The sequence below is a fragment of the Carcharodon carcharias genome, chromosome 17 (assembly GCF_017639515.1).
Source record: "Carcharodon carcharias isolate sCarCar2 chromosome 17, sCarCar2.pri, whole genome shotgun sequence".
NCBI classification, from domain to species: domain Eukaryota; kingdom Metazoa; phylum Chordata; class Chondrichthyes; order Lamniformes; family Lamnidae; genus Carcharodon; species Carcharodon carcharias.
The window spans coordinates 66,649,672-66,664,719 of record NC_054483.1 but is presented as its reverse complement, the minus strand read 5'-3'; the positions used below and the strand labels follow the sequence as shown (position 1 = coordinate 66,664,719).

Genomic DNA, 15,048 nt, shown 5'->3' with positions numbered 1-15,048 from the left:
TTCTCAAAAAAAGAAAATTGTTCTTTTACATGTCCTGCAATTATCTTCAATGCACAATATATAAAAAGCAAGCTATGCAACCAAGAACTTGGATATCCCAATTCATTTGATACTATCAGACTATGATTTTCAGCACTGGATTTAGCAGTGTGTTGGTTCATGTAACAGAGTGCACTAAATTAGAGGAGCTCTGATGGTACATGCCAATAAAATGCTGATATCGTGAGCAACACAGCATATAATGCATCTGTCAAGAAGATATAATGACGCCTATAATGTTATTGGAAATTATTTTAATAGAGTTTAGTGGTATCTGTGTCTATGTAGGTGTGTGTGTCTTAACTGGGCTAAAGCCAGCTGGTCCAGAGGCTTTGATGGAAAGAAGAGAAGGTTTGAAATGGTAATTGGGTAAACATAGGGAAGTTACAAGGTGAAGTGAAAAGGGGGCAATTTACATTTTTAAATAAACCATTCAAAAGAACGGGTGAAATATCACACCTAGCCAGAAGAAGCTAAACAATGTGTTTATTTTTTCTCAATACTAATAAAATTGGTGCTATGAAAGGTATTTTATTGTTAGAAGAGGTGAAGTTCAAAAGATAAAAGCAAAATTCTGTAGATGCTGGAAATCTGAAAAAAAACTGAAAAAACTCAGCAGGTTCTGACAGCATCTGTGGAAAGGCAGAGCCTACATTTCATGTCAGTATGACTTCTTCAGAGCTATAGGATGACACAAAGATTGGTGGTTAACAGTGAGGTTGAGTGTCTTGGGCTACAGGAAGATGTAGACAGGATGGTCAAATGGGCAGATAAGTGGCTGATGGAATTTAACCCTGAAAAGTGTGAGGTGATACACTTGGGAAGGAGTAATTTGACAATGAAGTATTCAATGAACAGCATGACACTAGGAAGTTCTGAGGAACAAAGGGACCTTGGCGTGTGTATGTTAGTGGGGTGGTGAAAAAGGCAAATGGGACACTTGCCTTTATCAATCAAGGCATAGATTACGAAAGTAGGGAGGTCATGTTGGAGTTGTATAGAACCTTGGCGAGGCCACAGCTGGAGTAGTGTGTGCAGTTCTGGTCACCACATTATAGGAAGGGTATGATTGCACTGGAGGGGGTGCAGAGGAGATTCACCAGGATGTTGCCTGGGATGAAACATTTAAGTTATGAAAAGAGGTTGGATAGACTTGAGATAAAAGCAAAAAACTGCAGATGCTGGAAATCCAAAATAAAAATAAAAATACCTGGAAAAACTCAGCAGGTCTGGCAGCAGCTGCAGAGAGGAACACAGTTAACGTTTCGAGTCCGTATGACTCTTCAACAGAACTAAGTAAAATTAGAAGAGAGGTGAAATATAAGCTGGTTTAAGGTGGGGGGGGGTGGGACAAGTAGAGCTGGATAGAGGGCCAGTGATAGGTGGAGATGGGCTCTTCTTGTCCCCCCCCCTTAAACCAGCTTATATTTCACCTCTCTTCTATTTTTACTTTAGTTCTGTTGAAGAGTCATATGGACTCGAAACGTTAACTGTGTTCCTCTCCGCAGATGCTGCCAGACTTGCTGAGTTTTTCCAGGTATTTTTTATTTTTGTTTTGGATAGACTTGGATTTGTTTTCGTTGGAGCAGAGAAGACTGAGGGGCGACCTGATCGAGGTGTACAAGATTATGAGGGCATGGACAGGGCGGATAGGGAGCAGCTGTTCCCCTTAGTTGAAAGGTCAGTCACAAGGGGACATAAGTTCAAAATGAGGGGCAGGAGTTTTAGGAGGGATGTGAGGAAACATTTTTACACCCAGGGGTGGTGACCATCTAGAATGCACTGCTGGAGGGTGGTGGAGGCGGGTTGCCTCACATTCTTTATAAAGTACCTGAATGAGCACTTGGGACGTCATAACATTCAAGGCTATGGGCCAAGTGCTGGTAAATGGGATTAAGTAGGTAGGTCAGGTGTTTCTTACGTGTCAGTGCAGGCTCAATGAGCCAAAGGGCCTCTTCTGCACTGTGATATTCTGTGATTCTGTGAAGGGAAGTAGCAATGTGGTGAAATATATACTGTTTAAGAGGCGGGGGTGGGGGAGGTGGGGTGTGGAGCAGGTGAAACTGGATAAAAGGCCAGCGATAGTTGAAGGCAAAGGAGAGATTGTCAAAGATGTCATAAACAAAAGGTCAAAGGGGTGTTAATGGTTAAAAACAAAAAAACTGCGGATGCTGGAAATCCAAAACAAAAACAGAATTACCTGGAAAAACTCAGCAGGTCTGGCAGCATCGGCGGAGAAGAAAAGAGTTGACGTTTCGAGTCCTCATGACCCTTCAACAGAACTTGAGTTCGAGTCCAAGAAAGAGTTGAAATATAAGCTGGTTTAAGGTGTGTGTGTGGGGGGTGGAGAGATAGAGAGAGAGAGAGGTGGGGGGGGGTGGTGTGGTTGTAGGGACAAACAAGCAGTGATAGAAGCAGTGATGAAGTGACATCAAAAGATGTCAACGACAATAGTACAATAGAACACATAGGTGTTAAAGTTAAAAGTTGGTGATATTATCTAAACGAATGTGCTAATTAAGAATGGATGGTAGGGCACTCAAGGTATAGCTCTAGTGGGGTTTTTTTTTTATTTTTTTTAAAATAATGGAAATAGGTGGGAAAAGGAAAATCTTTATAATTTATTGGGAAAAAAAAGGAAGGGGGAAACAGAAAGGGGGTGGGGATGGGGGAGGGAGCTCACAACCTAAAGTTGTTGTAGTTAATGGTGGTGGTTCTGGCTAAAGGAGACGTGAATGGTGACATTAAGAGTGGAAAGCAGAATGTGATAATGGCTGGACCAGGGTAAGAGCTCTGGAAAGAACATGAGCAAGTGACAGATGGCATTAGTGGGGGTGGGGTAGGGGGAGGGGATGGTGGTGGGGAAAAAAAAAAAAAAATCGAAAATAGGCTAAAAGCTGGGGATAAAACAATGAATAAAAATGGAAATAAATTTAAAATAATAATAATGTGGAAAAAATAACAATTAAAAAATAAAAATGAATATTGAAAAAAGGGGATCAAAAAGGGGTGAGGATGGAGGGGAGTGTTCATGGTCTGAAGTTGTTGAACTCAATGTTAAGTCGGGAAGGCTGTAAAGTGCCTAATCGGAAGATGAGGTGCTGTTCCTCCAGTTTGCGTTGAGCTTTGCTAGAAGATTGCAGCAGGCCAAGGACGGACATGTGGGCATGAGAGCAGCTCGCTGTGTTGAAATGGCAAGCGACAGGAAGGTCCGTGTCATGCTTGCAGACATACCAAAGGCATTCCGCAAAGCGGTCACCCAGTCTGCATTTGGTCTCTCCAATGTAGAGACCATCGCATTGGGAGCAGCAAATGCAGTAGACCAAATTGAGGGAAGTGCAAGTGAGGCACTGCTTCACTTGAAAGGAGTGTTTGGGCCCTTGGATGGTGAGGAAGGGGGAAGGAAAGGGGCAGGTGTTACACCTTCTGCAATTGCATTGGAAGGTGCCATGGGAGGGGGTTGGGTGTTGGGGGTGATGGAGAAGTGGACCAGAGTGTCCCAGAGGGAACAGTCCCTCCGGAATGCTGACAAGGGGGGCGGTGAAGGGAAGATGTGTTTGGTGGTGGCATTATGCTGGAGTTGGCAGAAATGGCGGAGGGTGATCCTTTGAATGCAGAGGCTGGTGGGGTGAAAAGTGAGGACAAGGGGGAACCTATCATGGTTCCGGGAGGGAGAGGAAGGTACGAGGGCAGAGGCGCGGGAGATGGGTCAGACATGGTTGAAGGCCGTCAACCACTGTGGGTGGGAAGCCTCAATTAAGGGAGAAGGAAGACATTTCAGAAGCACTGTTTTGGAAAGTGGCATCATTGGAACAGATGCAACAGAGGTGAAGGAACTGAGAGGATGGGATGGAGTCCTTACAGGAAGCATGGTGTAAGGAGCTGTAGTCGAGGTAGCTGTGGGAGTCGGTAGGCGTGTAATGAATATTGGTGGACAGTCTATCGAAATTGAGACAGAGGGGTCAAGGAAGGGATGGGAAGTGTCGGAGATGGACCACTTGAAAATGATGGAGGGGTGGAAATTGGAAGCAAAATTGATAAATTTTTCCAGATCCAGACAAAAGCATGAAGCGGCACTGAAAGAGTCATTGATGTACTGAAAAAAGAGAGTTGTGGAAGGGGGCTCAAGTAGGACTGCAACAAGGAATGTTCCACATAACCCATAAAGAGACAGGTATAACTGGGGCCCATGCGGGTACCCATACCACACCTTTTATTTGGAGGAAGTGAGACAAGTTTAAAGAAAAAGTGTTCAGTGTGAGAACAAGTTCAGCCAGAAGGAGGAGAGTGGTGGTGGATGGGGATTGTTCGAGCCTCTGTTCAGGGAAGAAGCGGAGAGCCTTCAGACCATCCTGGTCGAGGATGGAGGTGTAGGGGGATTGGATGTTCATGGTGAAGAGGTGGCGGTTAGGGCCAGGAAACTGGAAATTGTTGATATGATGTAGGGCATCAGAGGAATCGCAGATGTAAGTGGGAAGGGACTGGACAAGGCAAGAGAGAATGGAGTCAAGATATGAAGAAATTAGTTCCATGGGATGAGACAAGCTGACACGATCGGTCTACCGGGACAGTCCTGTTCATGGATTTTAGAGAGGAGGTAGAAGTGGGCTGTCTGAGGTTGGAAGCTATGGAGGGAAGATCTCCAGAGATGATGAGGTCAGTGACAGTCCTGGAAACAGTGGCTTGATGTTCGGTGGTGGGGTCATGGTCCAGCATTGGGAGGAAGTGTCTGAGAGTTGGTGCTCAGCCTCTGTGAGGTAGAGGTCAGTACTCCAGACAACAACAGCACCACTCTTGTCAGCAGGTTTGATAACTAAGTCAGGGTTGGACCTGAGAGAACAGAGTGCGGCAAGTTCAAAATGAGACAGGTTAGAGTAGTTGAGAGGAACAGAGAAATTGAGACGACAGTTCTCAATGAAAAGATCAAGGGCAAGTAAATGACCAGAGGGAGGGGTCCAGGTGGAGGGAGAATACTGGAGACAGGTGAAAGGATCTGTTGAATGGGGGTTGGGGAGGGGAGAGAAGAGGACTCCTGCCCAAAGAAGTGAGCACGGAGACAAAAGCGGCAGAAGAAGAGTTCAGAATCGTGCCGAGCCCGGAATTCATTGAGGTGAGGGCGTAAGGGTATGAAACTGAGTCCTTTGCTGAGTACTGAATGTTCAGCTTCAGAGAGAGAGGAAGGTCAGAGCGTATGGTGAATACACAGCAAGGGCTGGGATTAGAAGACAGGATGGGATCAGTGGGACGGGAAAGGGTGGAGGGTCCTGGATGGGCGTTGTTCTAAAGTTCAGAAGACCTAGTGATACGATGAGAATTTGCATTCAAAAAGGAAAATATGTACAAAGGAGGAGGGATTCTAAGATCTAAAGCTCCATCCTGTAAGCCTCAAGCCGCTGTCTGAAAAGACCCAGAGCCGAGAGAAACTAATTTTGAATGCGATTGTCCAGAGTGTGCTTTGCCAGAGGTCTGTTTAAATCTGAGAGTCTTACTCTTGCCTTAACGGAGTAACAGAATCAGATTAGAGTATTTTCAATTATTATAGTAGTAATTTTGTAGACTTATATATGTACTTAGAATCTTTCTTGTATTAATAAATGTTTAATTACTTTTATAAAAAGCATCGAGACTCAGTGGTCTTAATACTACTGAATTCAAAGCCTGCATCTCAAAACATACAAATTGCAAAAATGGGTTATGACAGTTGTTTCAAGTTTTCCTCTGGGATTTGAACAACTCAGCCTTTATCCTCGGCTGTACTGTAATACATCTCATTCATACCTGTACCCTGATCACAAGAGATTTTTGCTGTTTCAGGTTGTGCAGTATCCTTCCATCCTTAAGCATGTAAAATTTTCTTTAAATCCAGAAAAATAATGCAGTGTTTCATAATTAGGTGTGTTCCTCCTCACCATACCCAATACTTTTCAAATAAAAGTGTGATTTTAAGTCATATATCGATTTAAGCAGAAAGCTTGGGTGTGGAAATAGGACCACATATTTCTTATAGCATAAAAGATCTGACAGCTGCAACCAAAGTCAAAAAGCTGTAAGCATGGCAGTTTTCTAAGGTAAGAATTTCATACCAGTTGTTGAATTTAGTTCAAAAGAATAAGCCAAACAATTCTAGTTCTAGGCAGGTGCTCTAGACAACACAGATGGCACATTTAACCATTTCTTACTCATGGATGGTGCTAGGTTCATTAAAATTTTTATATTTATTAAAGCAGGGTAAACGCTGGGCACAAATCTTCCAGTCTCCAGATCGTGGGAGACTGAAAATACAACGGAGTTCTGCATCAGGAACCTGCAGAAGTCCTGATGCACGGATACATGTGGGAATTACCCAGGAAGTTTAAACTTCCAATGGACTGACATCCTGCTGCCCGGGACCCTGCATGAAAGTCTCCAACCCTGAGCTTAAGGCAGAGACTTGAGCTAGACCTGTGTGACTTTCCTTGACAGTTACCCAGGAAATGTTAGACAGTTTAAAACCTGGTCTAACAGCCGGGTAACTCCACAACCAACCCCCTCCCTTCCAAATTACCCCTCCTGAACCACGTGACTACCCCCTAGCCTGACTCATTTATCTACCCCCCACCCACCCAACTGCCCATTTACAACCCGCCCACTCATTAAAGGACTGAGCCTTTAAACCTTTAAATACTTAGCAGAATATGACATCTACTGTCATTAAAAGTGTGTTCTCTCCTACCCCCAACTCTAATCCGCTCCCTGGAGTTAGACAGGAGACACTAGGCTGCTCATTTGTGTCAGCCAGGATTGGAAGATCCTGGGGGACTGGGCAGAAGCATTGGGTCAGGAAAATCGCACTGGACAGTGGCATTGATGTTGACTGGAAGACTTGCTCAATTTTTCTTAAATGTGGAGAAAGTTTTATTCTAAGGTTTGTGTATCATTAGTTTCCTATTCGTCAGCTGTAACCAAAAAAAAAGAACCTGTTTAAGAAAATCCTTAAGATAGCCCTCAAACTTCCGAAATAACCATGAAACCCAAATTATTTTTCAAGAGCAGGAATGCCCAATTTGGCAGTGAAATGGAGTCTGAAGAACTGTGGTTTTTCTTCAAATCAGGCCAAATTGAGTAGGATTCTGGAAGTTCAGCTGCACATCATACCTAGCCAAGATCCAATGCTTACACTGGTCTCAACCACCAAAACAAGCAACAATTTCGCTCTTTGAGATAAAGTTCAAAAAGTAGAAGCAACTCACTCATCAGGTTTACAGCAACAGCCATTGACTCCTACTTCTCAAAGTTAGTAATTAACAATTCAAGCTCACATCTTTTTCTAATCCTAAGTATCCCAAATGCTCAAAACATGACTGCTATATTTTAAGTGTTACTCCAAAGTGTGTTTTATAATCTTATGACTAAACCTTAGTATTTTTGAATGCAGGTCTAAAATGTCTTCACATTGGATAAAGGATGAGCACCACTTGGCTAGAAAATGGCTCAGTTCAAATGTATTATATCAGATGGGTTAAACTCATCTAACAACCATAGTGAGCACCCAGATCAATTGAGGCATTTGTAACCATCGGTGTTAGCAATATCCTGGCAAAGGTGCCCTGATTAGAAAACATATGGTAGAATATCAAAAAACCTTTCCCAGATGCTACAGCTGTATATTTTGTCCAGGAATGGTCATTGGTCTTTGTGGGTGCTTGCTATGCACCAAATGACTGCCATGTTTCCTGCATCACAACAGTGGCTGCATTTCAAAAGTTTTGGCATTTGTTGTAAAGTACTTCGAGACATCCTGAGGTGTCATGAAAGATGCTGTAAAATTTAAGATTTTTTTTATTAATGTTAGCCTTTATGTCAAGGGGTCTGGAATACAAAGGGGAGAAAGTTATGGTTTAGTTGTACAAGCATTGGGAAGATTCTATCTGAGGTATACCAGAGGAATGATACATTGGCCTTGGAAGATGTACAGCTCAGATTCAACAGGATGATAACAGGGCTTAAAAGGTTAAATTAGAAGTACAGGTATCACAAATCATGCTTGCATGCCCTTGAATTTTGATGCTTAAGAGTGATCTAATTAAGCCACCGACAACATTTTAGCCAGTAAGGATATCAAAGGATATCGATTAAAAGCAGATAAATGGAGTTGAGGTATAGATCAGTCATGATTTAACTGAATGGCGGAACATGCCAGTGGAGTTGACTGGTCTACTTGTGGTTTTTATATGCATTTAATATAAATACAAGTTGTTACTGTTGATGTGCAAGTTGGATTAGTAAATCTGATTATCAAAAGTAAGCTTCATAATGAAATTTAGCTTGCCTCAGTCTTCATCTATATTAATTTTAAATCCAGTCTTGTGTCAGGACTGTCTGTTCGTTATGTATAATCAAGCTGCCATGTTGCTGTGGCGGATAGTGATAGTTTATAAACTAAAACTTTAAACAAAGTTTATTAGAATTTCTCATTTACTACAGCATTACCAAAATGCATATGATTTAGCTCTATGGCCTTACATTTTATAGTATTTACAATGGAGGTGAAAAATGTCGAAATTCTGACCTTGTTAGAAATATTAAAAATAACAGCGTAATTGAGTAACTTGCCTTTTTGTTATTTCACAAATTTGTATATATAACGATATAACAGAATTTTACTCTTGTAGTGAAGATTGACAGGTTTCCACCATCAGATCAATATAGTCTCATTTTGCCACAGCATTGCATATTAATTACTGTTTTTTCCATCTATTCTGGTTAGTGTGGCAGGATTCAAATAATGTAAACCAAATCTCACATGGTAATCTACTGATCTTCAATGCACAGCTGCAACCTGGGGAACTGTATCTGCCACTGTAACTCTATCATTAATGGCAACACAATTAATTGGCAGACCAATTAACAAGGGCTACACAGCCATAGTCCTCTTTAATTTACTTACACCCATAGCAGCAAACACAATAGCAAAATTCTCTGCACTGTAATCCATGACATCTTTGGACTTTTGAACTAGGCCTGCTTGACGGCAGATCTGGGCAGCAATCTGGAAAGCAATTCAGATATTTTAGGAGATTTATGTACTAGATGCAGTGTTCTCCATGAGTCCAGGGCCCCCAATACCATTTTTTTTTTTACTTTTAGTAAATGAGAACGTTTTTAGCTGTTTCCCTCCTTCAGTTTTGTACTTCAAATTGAATAAAACCATCTTCTGTAAAACCTTCTCTTTCTTAAAGACACACACCCATTAGCTGTGTAGTATAATGCTTTAGGCAGGACAAAATCCTGTTTGAGTGTAGGTTTCAGAATTTACTAACAACTTATAGTCTTAACCAAAGCCAACACAAAGAAGTTGAAACTGCATGAACAAACAAAAACTGTAGCTTTTTCTAAACTTATGAGCAGTAGGTGGTTTGTCTTATAGTGGCCAAAAAAAAAACAATTTGCCTACTAGTCATTTGGTAGCATAGAACTTTTGTATTGCTGAAATAAAAAGAGACATGCTATTGAAGCTTTTTGTCTTGCACTAAGACAAATGCAAGAATGCCAAATTTCAAAGGGAACAACAATGTATACTGCATGAGAAAAAGGGTGCACTATATATGCCCAGATAGTGTTGCCATGGGTTCCCCTTTAGGTTCAGCTCTTGCTAACATTTTTTGTCAATTTTCATGAGAAACGAGTTTTCGATGGAATGATCCCTAATCTCCTATCCCTTGCACATTTCTGATACATAAATGGCTATAACCCTTTGCTGAATATTCCTGAGTGTACTAAGAATTACATTAACAACCACTTTAAGATCAGTTGGGCTCACAAGTAGCTCACTTACGCTTGCTAGAAGCTACATATATTCATATGCAGGACTTGTCCTAAAGGAACATGTCCAGGCATTGCACTTTTTTTGAATAAACAAAAGCACGGGGTCAATAGCTCCCTGGTGCTGTCACCATGGCAACATCTCAACCAGAGCTGGCTTGCCAACCAAATCAGCACCCTTTTTCTAATGCAGTATAAAAAGTTGTTCCCTTTGAAATTTGACATTCTTGCATTGATCCTGATGAGTGCAACTCAAAAAGTTTCAACATCATGTCTGTTTTTCAGCAATAATGCATTTTCTTTCAAAACAGGTGAAGAATATCTCCTACTATTAGAGGTAGAAAAATATTCAAAAAAAAAATCATGGACTTCAATTTATTCTCTTGTACTGGGAACCTTTCAAAAGTTTGAGTTCAGATTATTTTGTACAAGTATTTACACTAGGCCCATTGGCTGCAATTATTATTAAAAACTTAATAAGCAGATCATGAATCAGACTCAAATGAAATTAGTTAAGATTTCATACTGGACATCCTCCTCCAATGCCCACTCTTCCATTGCCCAGGTCGGCAGAAATGGCCTTGTTTAGGTTCATTCTTATCTAACTGTTTGTAGCTACAGCATATCCAGCAAAAGCTTCTCTTCCTTCTCCTGCACCATTACCTCAGAGAACCACTTGGATCTTCAATGACGTGCTGCCCTTAGTAACCGAGCTCTGAAGAAGAGTCATATGGAGTCAAGACATTAACTCTGTTTCCCCACACAGATGCTGCCAGACATGAGTTTCTCCAGCATTTTCTGTTTTTATTTCAGATTTCCAGCATCTGCAGTATTTTGCTTTTAACCAACCTTTAATACCCGATCACTTTCTTGGGCAAATGTTTTCAGGCAAGTGTAGATTAAATAATTTATTAGTACCATTTTTCCTTTCCTCAGTTATGAATTCACAATAGGTAGATTTCTACAGTCATTAGTTGCCCTCAACTACACTGTTCAGGTGACCACTCAGCCTAGGAGATTATTAGCAGGATTTAGCCACGGGAGTGAAGGACGATCATCAAAGCTTTGCCTGAGCTTGTCCTGCACCTACCTAAATGTGTCACTGGTCTATGGGAACCCTGGTTGAACCTTTAGTCCTCCCTAAAGCAAACCCCTAAGGCCAACTATAGCATTGCAATTGCTATTCTGGTTGAGATCAGCTACCACCAGAGAGAGACTTAGTTTCATATTGGGCAAACTGGTCAACTACTGAAAATGTACTAATTTTGTACTAAAGTTATTGGCATTTTAAAAGTCAGAAATAACAGCAGAAAATATTAAAACATCAGCAATTAGTTAAGCAACCTCATTTCAATAAAATATTCAGTGCTAACCAAGCCTACTATCTATAAAATAGGCTGGGTGACTGCTTTGTGGAACACCTTCGGTCTGTCCGCAAGCATGACCCAGACCTCCCTGTCGCTTGCCATTTCAACACACCACCCTGCTCTCATGCCCACATGTCCGTCCTTGGCCTGCTGCAATGTTCCAGTGAAGCTCAATGCAAACTAGAGGAACAGCACCTCATCTTCCAACTAGGCATTTTACAGCCTTCCGACCTGAATACTGAGTTCAACTTTAGATCATGAACTCTTTCCTCTATCCCCATCCCCTCTCCGATCCCCCTTTTTTCCAATAATTTATATAGATTTTTTTCTTTTCCCACCTATTTCCATTATTTTTAAATGTATTTCCATCCATTGTTTTACCTCTACCTTTTAGCCTATTTTGATCCCTTCCCCCCACCCCACCCCCAGTAGGGCTATCTGTACCTTGCTTGTCCTGCTTTCTACCCTTAATGTCACCTATTAGCACATTTCTTAGCTAATATCACCACTGTCAACACCTCTTTGTCCTTTTGTCTATGACATCTTTTGGCAATCTCCACCTATCACTGGCCCTCTATCCAGCTCTACCTGTCCCACTCCCTCCCCCCTTAAACCAGCTTATATTTCATCTCTCTTCTATTTTTTCTTCATTCTGTTGAAGAGTCATATGGACTCAAAACGTTAACTGTATTCCTCTCCGTAGATGCTGTCAGACCTGCTGAGTTTTTCCAGGTATTTTTATTTTTGTTTTTGTTTTGGATTTCCAGCATCCGCAGTTTTTTGCTTTTATCTATAAAATAGTAATAGTCCATTGAAGATTTTTTACAAACCTCATTATGTGGCAAACCTGCCGCAGAAAATATAGGAATCTTCTGTCCTCGAGCAATACTGTTCATACCATCTATTGCCGAGATTCCAGTTTGGATCATTTCTTCCGGGTATATACGACACTGTGGATTTATAGGCTGACCTAAAATATAATTCAACCATAAACTATCTTTATAAAAATTAGGAATGAAATCAAGAGTACCATTATTCCACCATGAAGCAACTTTCATTTATGTAGCAGCTTTAACATCACAAGACGTTTCACAAGAACATCATACATAATTTGACACCCACATAAAGAGGTATTAGGACAGATGGCCAAAAGAGGAAGGTTTTTATAAGTGTGAGGAGAGACAGGCAGAGAAATTTAGAGTGAGGATTCAAGAGTTTGTGGGTTACACAGCCGAAAACTTGGCCACCAACGATGGAGCAATTAAAATAGGTGCTTTGCAAGAGGCCAGACGAGCGCAGCTGCCTTGGAGGGCTGTGAGGCTGGAAGGGGTTACAGAGATAAGGAGGGGTGAGAACATTGACGAATATAAAAACAAGAATGAGATTTCAAAAAATGCAGCATTGCTGTGTTAGGAGCCAATGTAGATCAGCGAGCACAGGGGTGATGGTGAATGGGTCTTTGTGCAAATTAGGGCACAGGCTGCAGAGTTTTGTTTGAGCTCAAGAATAGGGCAGGTGAAAGATGAGGCTAGTCAGTAAAATTTTAGAATAGTCCAAATCTAGAGGTAACAAAAGGTATGGATGAGGACTTCAACAGAAGATGAGCTGAGACAGGCCTAAGTCAGGTAGTGCTATGGAGGTAGACATTAGTGGTCTTAGTGATGATGCAAATATATGGTCAGAAGCTCAGCTTGGGGGCAAATACAACGCTAAGGTTGCAAACGGTCTGGTACAGTCTCAGCCAGTTGGAGCAATCTTACAATTTAAAGAGAGGTTGAGAAAGGTGGTGGTGAGGTAGTGCTGGATGTTGTCAGTGTACATGTGGAAACTGACATTTTCAGATGTCACCGAGGGGCAGTATGGAGGCGAGAAAGAGATTCTTGGGAGACTACAAAGGTAATAGTGAGGGAATGGGAAGAGAAACCACTGCAGGTGATTCTCTGGTTGTGACTGGATAAATAAGAATGGAAGCAGGCAAGTGCAATCCCACCCAGGTCTTTGACAGTTTCAACACAGGCAGCTGTTGCATAAACTTAAGACAATAGGATATGGATTAAAAAAATTAAAAAACGCAAAACAAAGAGTGCTTGATAACAGACTGATAGAAATCAGGGTAGAATGCTGGAACTTTGTATTCGGAAAATGAATGCAAGCTGAGGCACTGCTTGGTGAGACAGCCAAGGACCTACAAAGCAATTAAATAAATTATTTAAGTGGGCAGATGGAATTTAATATGGATAAATGTGTTAAACTCCTTAAAGGAAGAATAAATGAGCAACATACTCCATGAACAGTGTAAAACTAGCCAAGAATGAAGTTTAAATAAAGAGACTAAGAGGTATTAGTAGGCTCAGCACTTCATATATTCAGTCACTGTAAGTAGCAAAATAAACAGAATGCTCAACTATATTATGTCAGTCGAGAACAAGTCAAAGGATTTCACACAAAAACTATATAGTTCTCTGGACACACTGCACCTTGACCAAACTCTGTCCAGTTGAAGTCACAAACATAGCGGGAAACATTCAGCCACAGGAAATGCAGAACAGCCAATAAGCTGTTTCCAAACTCAAGTAAAACCCTGAATAAGTATTAAGCTTAAATGATCCAGATAAGGTGATCAATTCATTCAAATTGATCAGAACAAAAACTGGGAACCAGCAACCACTCCTGGTCATTACCAGCAAAACAATCTAATTTGAAAATATTTTTGTTAATTTCAGTATTGCAGCAACTGCACTTAAAATGCACTTCACAAACTAATACTACATTATGCCTGAACAACTAAGTTCCTCAAATGATGCATTTCTACCTCCAATGTATTTGGTTGCAAGAAAATGTCGATCACAGGTCCTGCCATCAGTTATTCACCACTGATGTCACTCATATTTCAAAAAAGCTAAATGAGTCCAAACTTGTCTACTCTTGATAATAAATATTTACACTACAAATTAGAATTAGCCAATAATTTGAATTAAGCAATCAAAATAATACAACAAAATGGGACTGTAGTGCTTAAAGAATTGAATTATCAGCTAATTGGAATTAAGGAACTTTTAACTGACAGCTGATAGAATTGCTGGGGTGTGACTTCAAGATTAAAAATTCAGAAGTAAGAAACCCCTTAAGATTAACCTTGAAGATTTATACATTTGAGAACACGAGCATAAAAGAAGAAATTTTATTCTGCATGTTGTTTGATTTTCTTTGCGGTATAATTTCCTTAAAAAAGTGACCAGAAAATACCTCTAATCAAAAAGTATTTATAACTTTCTGCTACAGTGCATGTTATTCTCCCTAGGAAGTACAACTCCATTCATTGCCTCTTGCCAATCCAGAGTAGCGTTTGTATGTGTAGAATCCAAGACTTTAAACAGAGATTGCCACACTAAACCACTACATCAAGCCAGGCCACATTTTCTTCCATAAAGCTGAGAATATTAAATAGGTGAATTTTCAGAAGTATAATTATCTGTTTTTATGACCATCAGCTTACCCATAATATCTAGAAAATCTTCAGCCAACACTGTTGGCCCCTTGTCAATGGGTTTCCCTGATCCATTGAACACTCTACCTGTAAAGGAGCAGTGTTATTATTAATTATCAATAGCAAAATTAAAATTTTGAAACTCATATTTTTATGAGTTAGGCAATTCAAACTACAGGCTTATGAAGTGTAAATCGAATATCAATGCTCAAGTCAACATGCCTCCACACTGGTGTCAAGTTGGATCCAAATTTCAGATTCAATCAATGTTCACAGTACAGCTGCAGTTGCACTATTGGTGGAAAGCAAAGTGGCTTCACGCTAATACTGAAGCTAGTGTGAATGCACTCAAGT

The 15,048-nt window shown here is 40.8% G+C and overlaps 1 protein-coding gene across 1 annotated transcript in view; it reads right to left on the bottom strand.

The window, feature by feature from the left end:
- The window catches only part of atp6v1ba (ATPase, H+ transporting, lysosomal, V1 subunit B, member a), a 71,789-nt gene that overhangs the window by 20,639 nt on the left and 36,102 nt on the right, over positions 1-15,048 (bottom strand). Inside the window, exons 5-7 of the mRNA XM_041209759.1 lie at positions 14,704-14,781; positions 12,038-12,177; positions 8,966-9,067 (exon numbers count right to left, since the gene is read on the bottom strand). Coding sequence (XP_041065693.1) covers positions 8,966-9,067; positions 12,038-12,177; positions 14,704-14,781 — 320 coding nt within the window. The remainder of the gene's footprint in view (positions 1-8,965; positions 9,068-12,037; positions 12,178-14,703; positions 14,782-15,048) is intronic.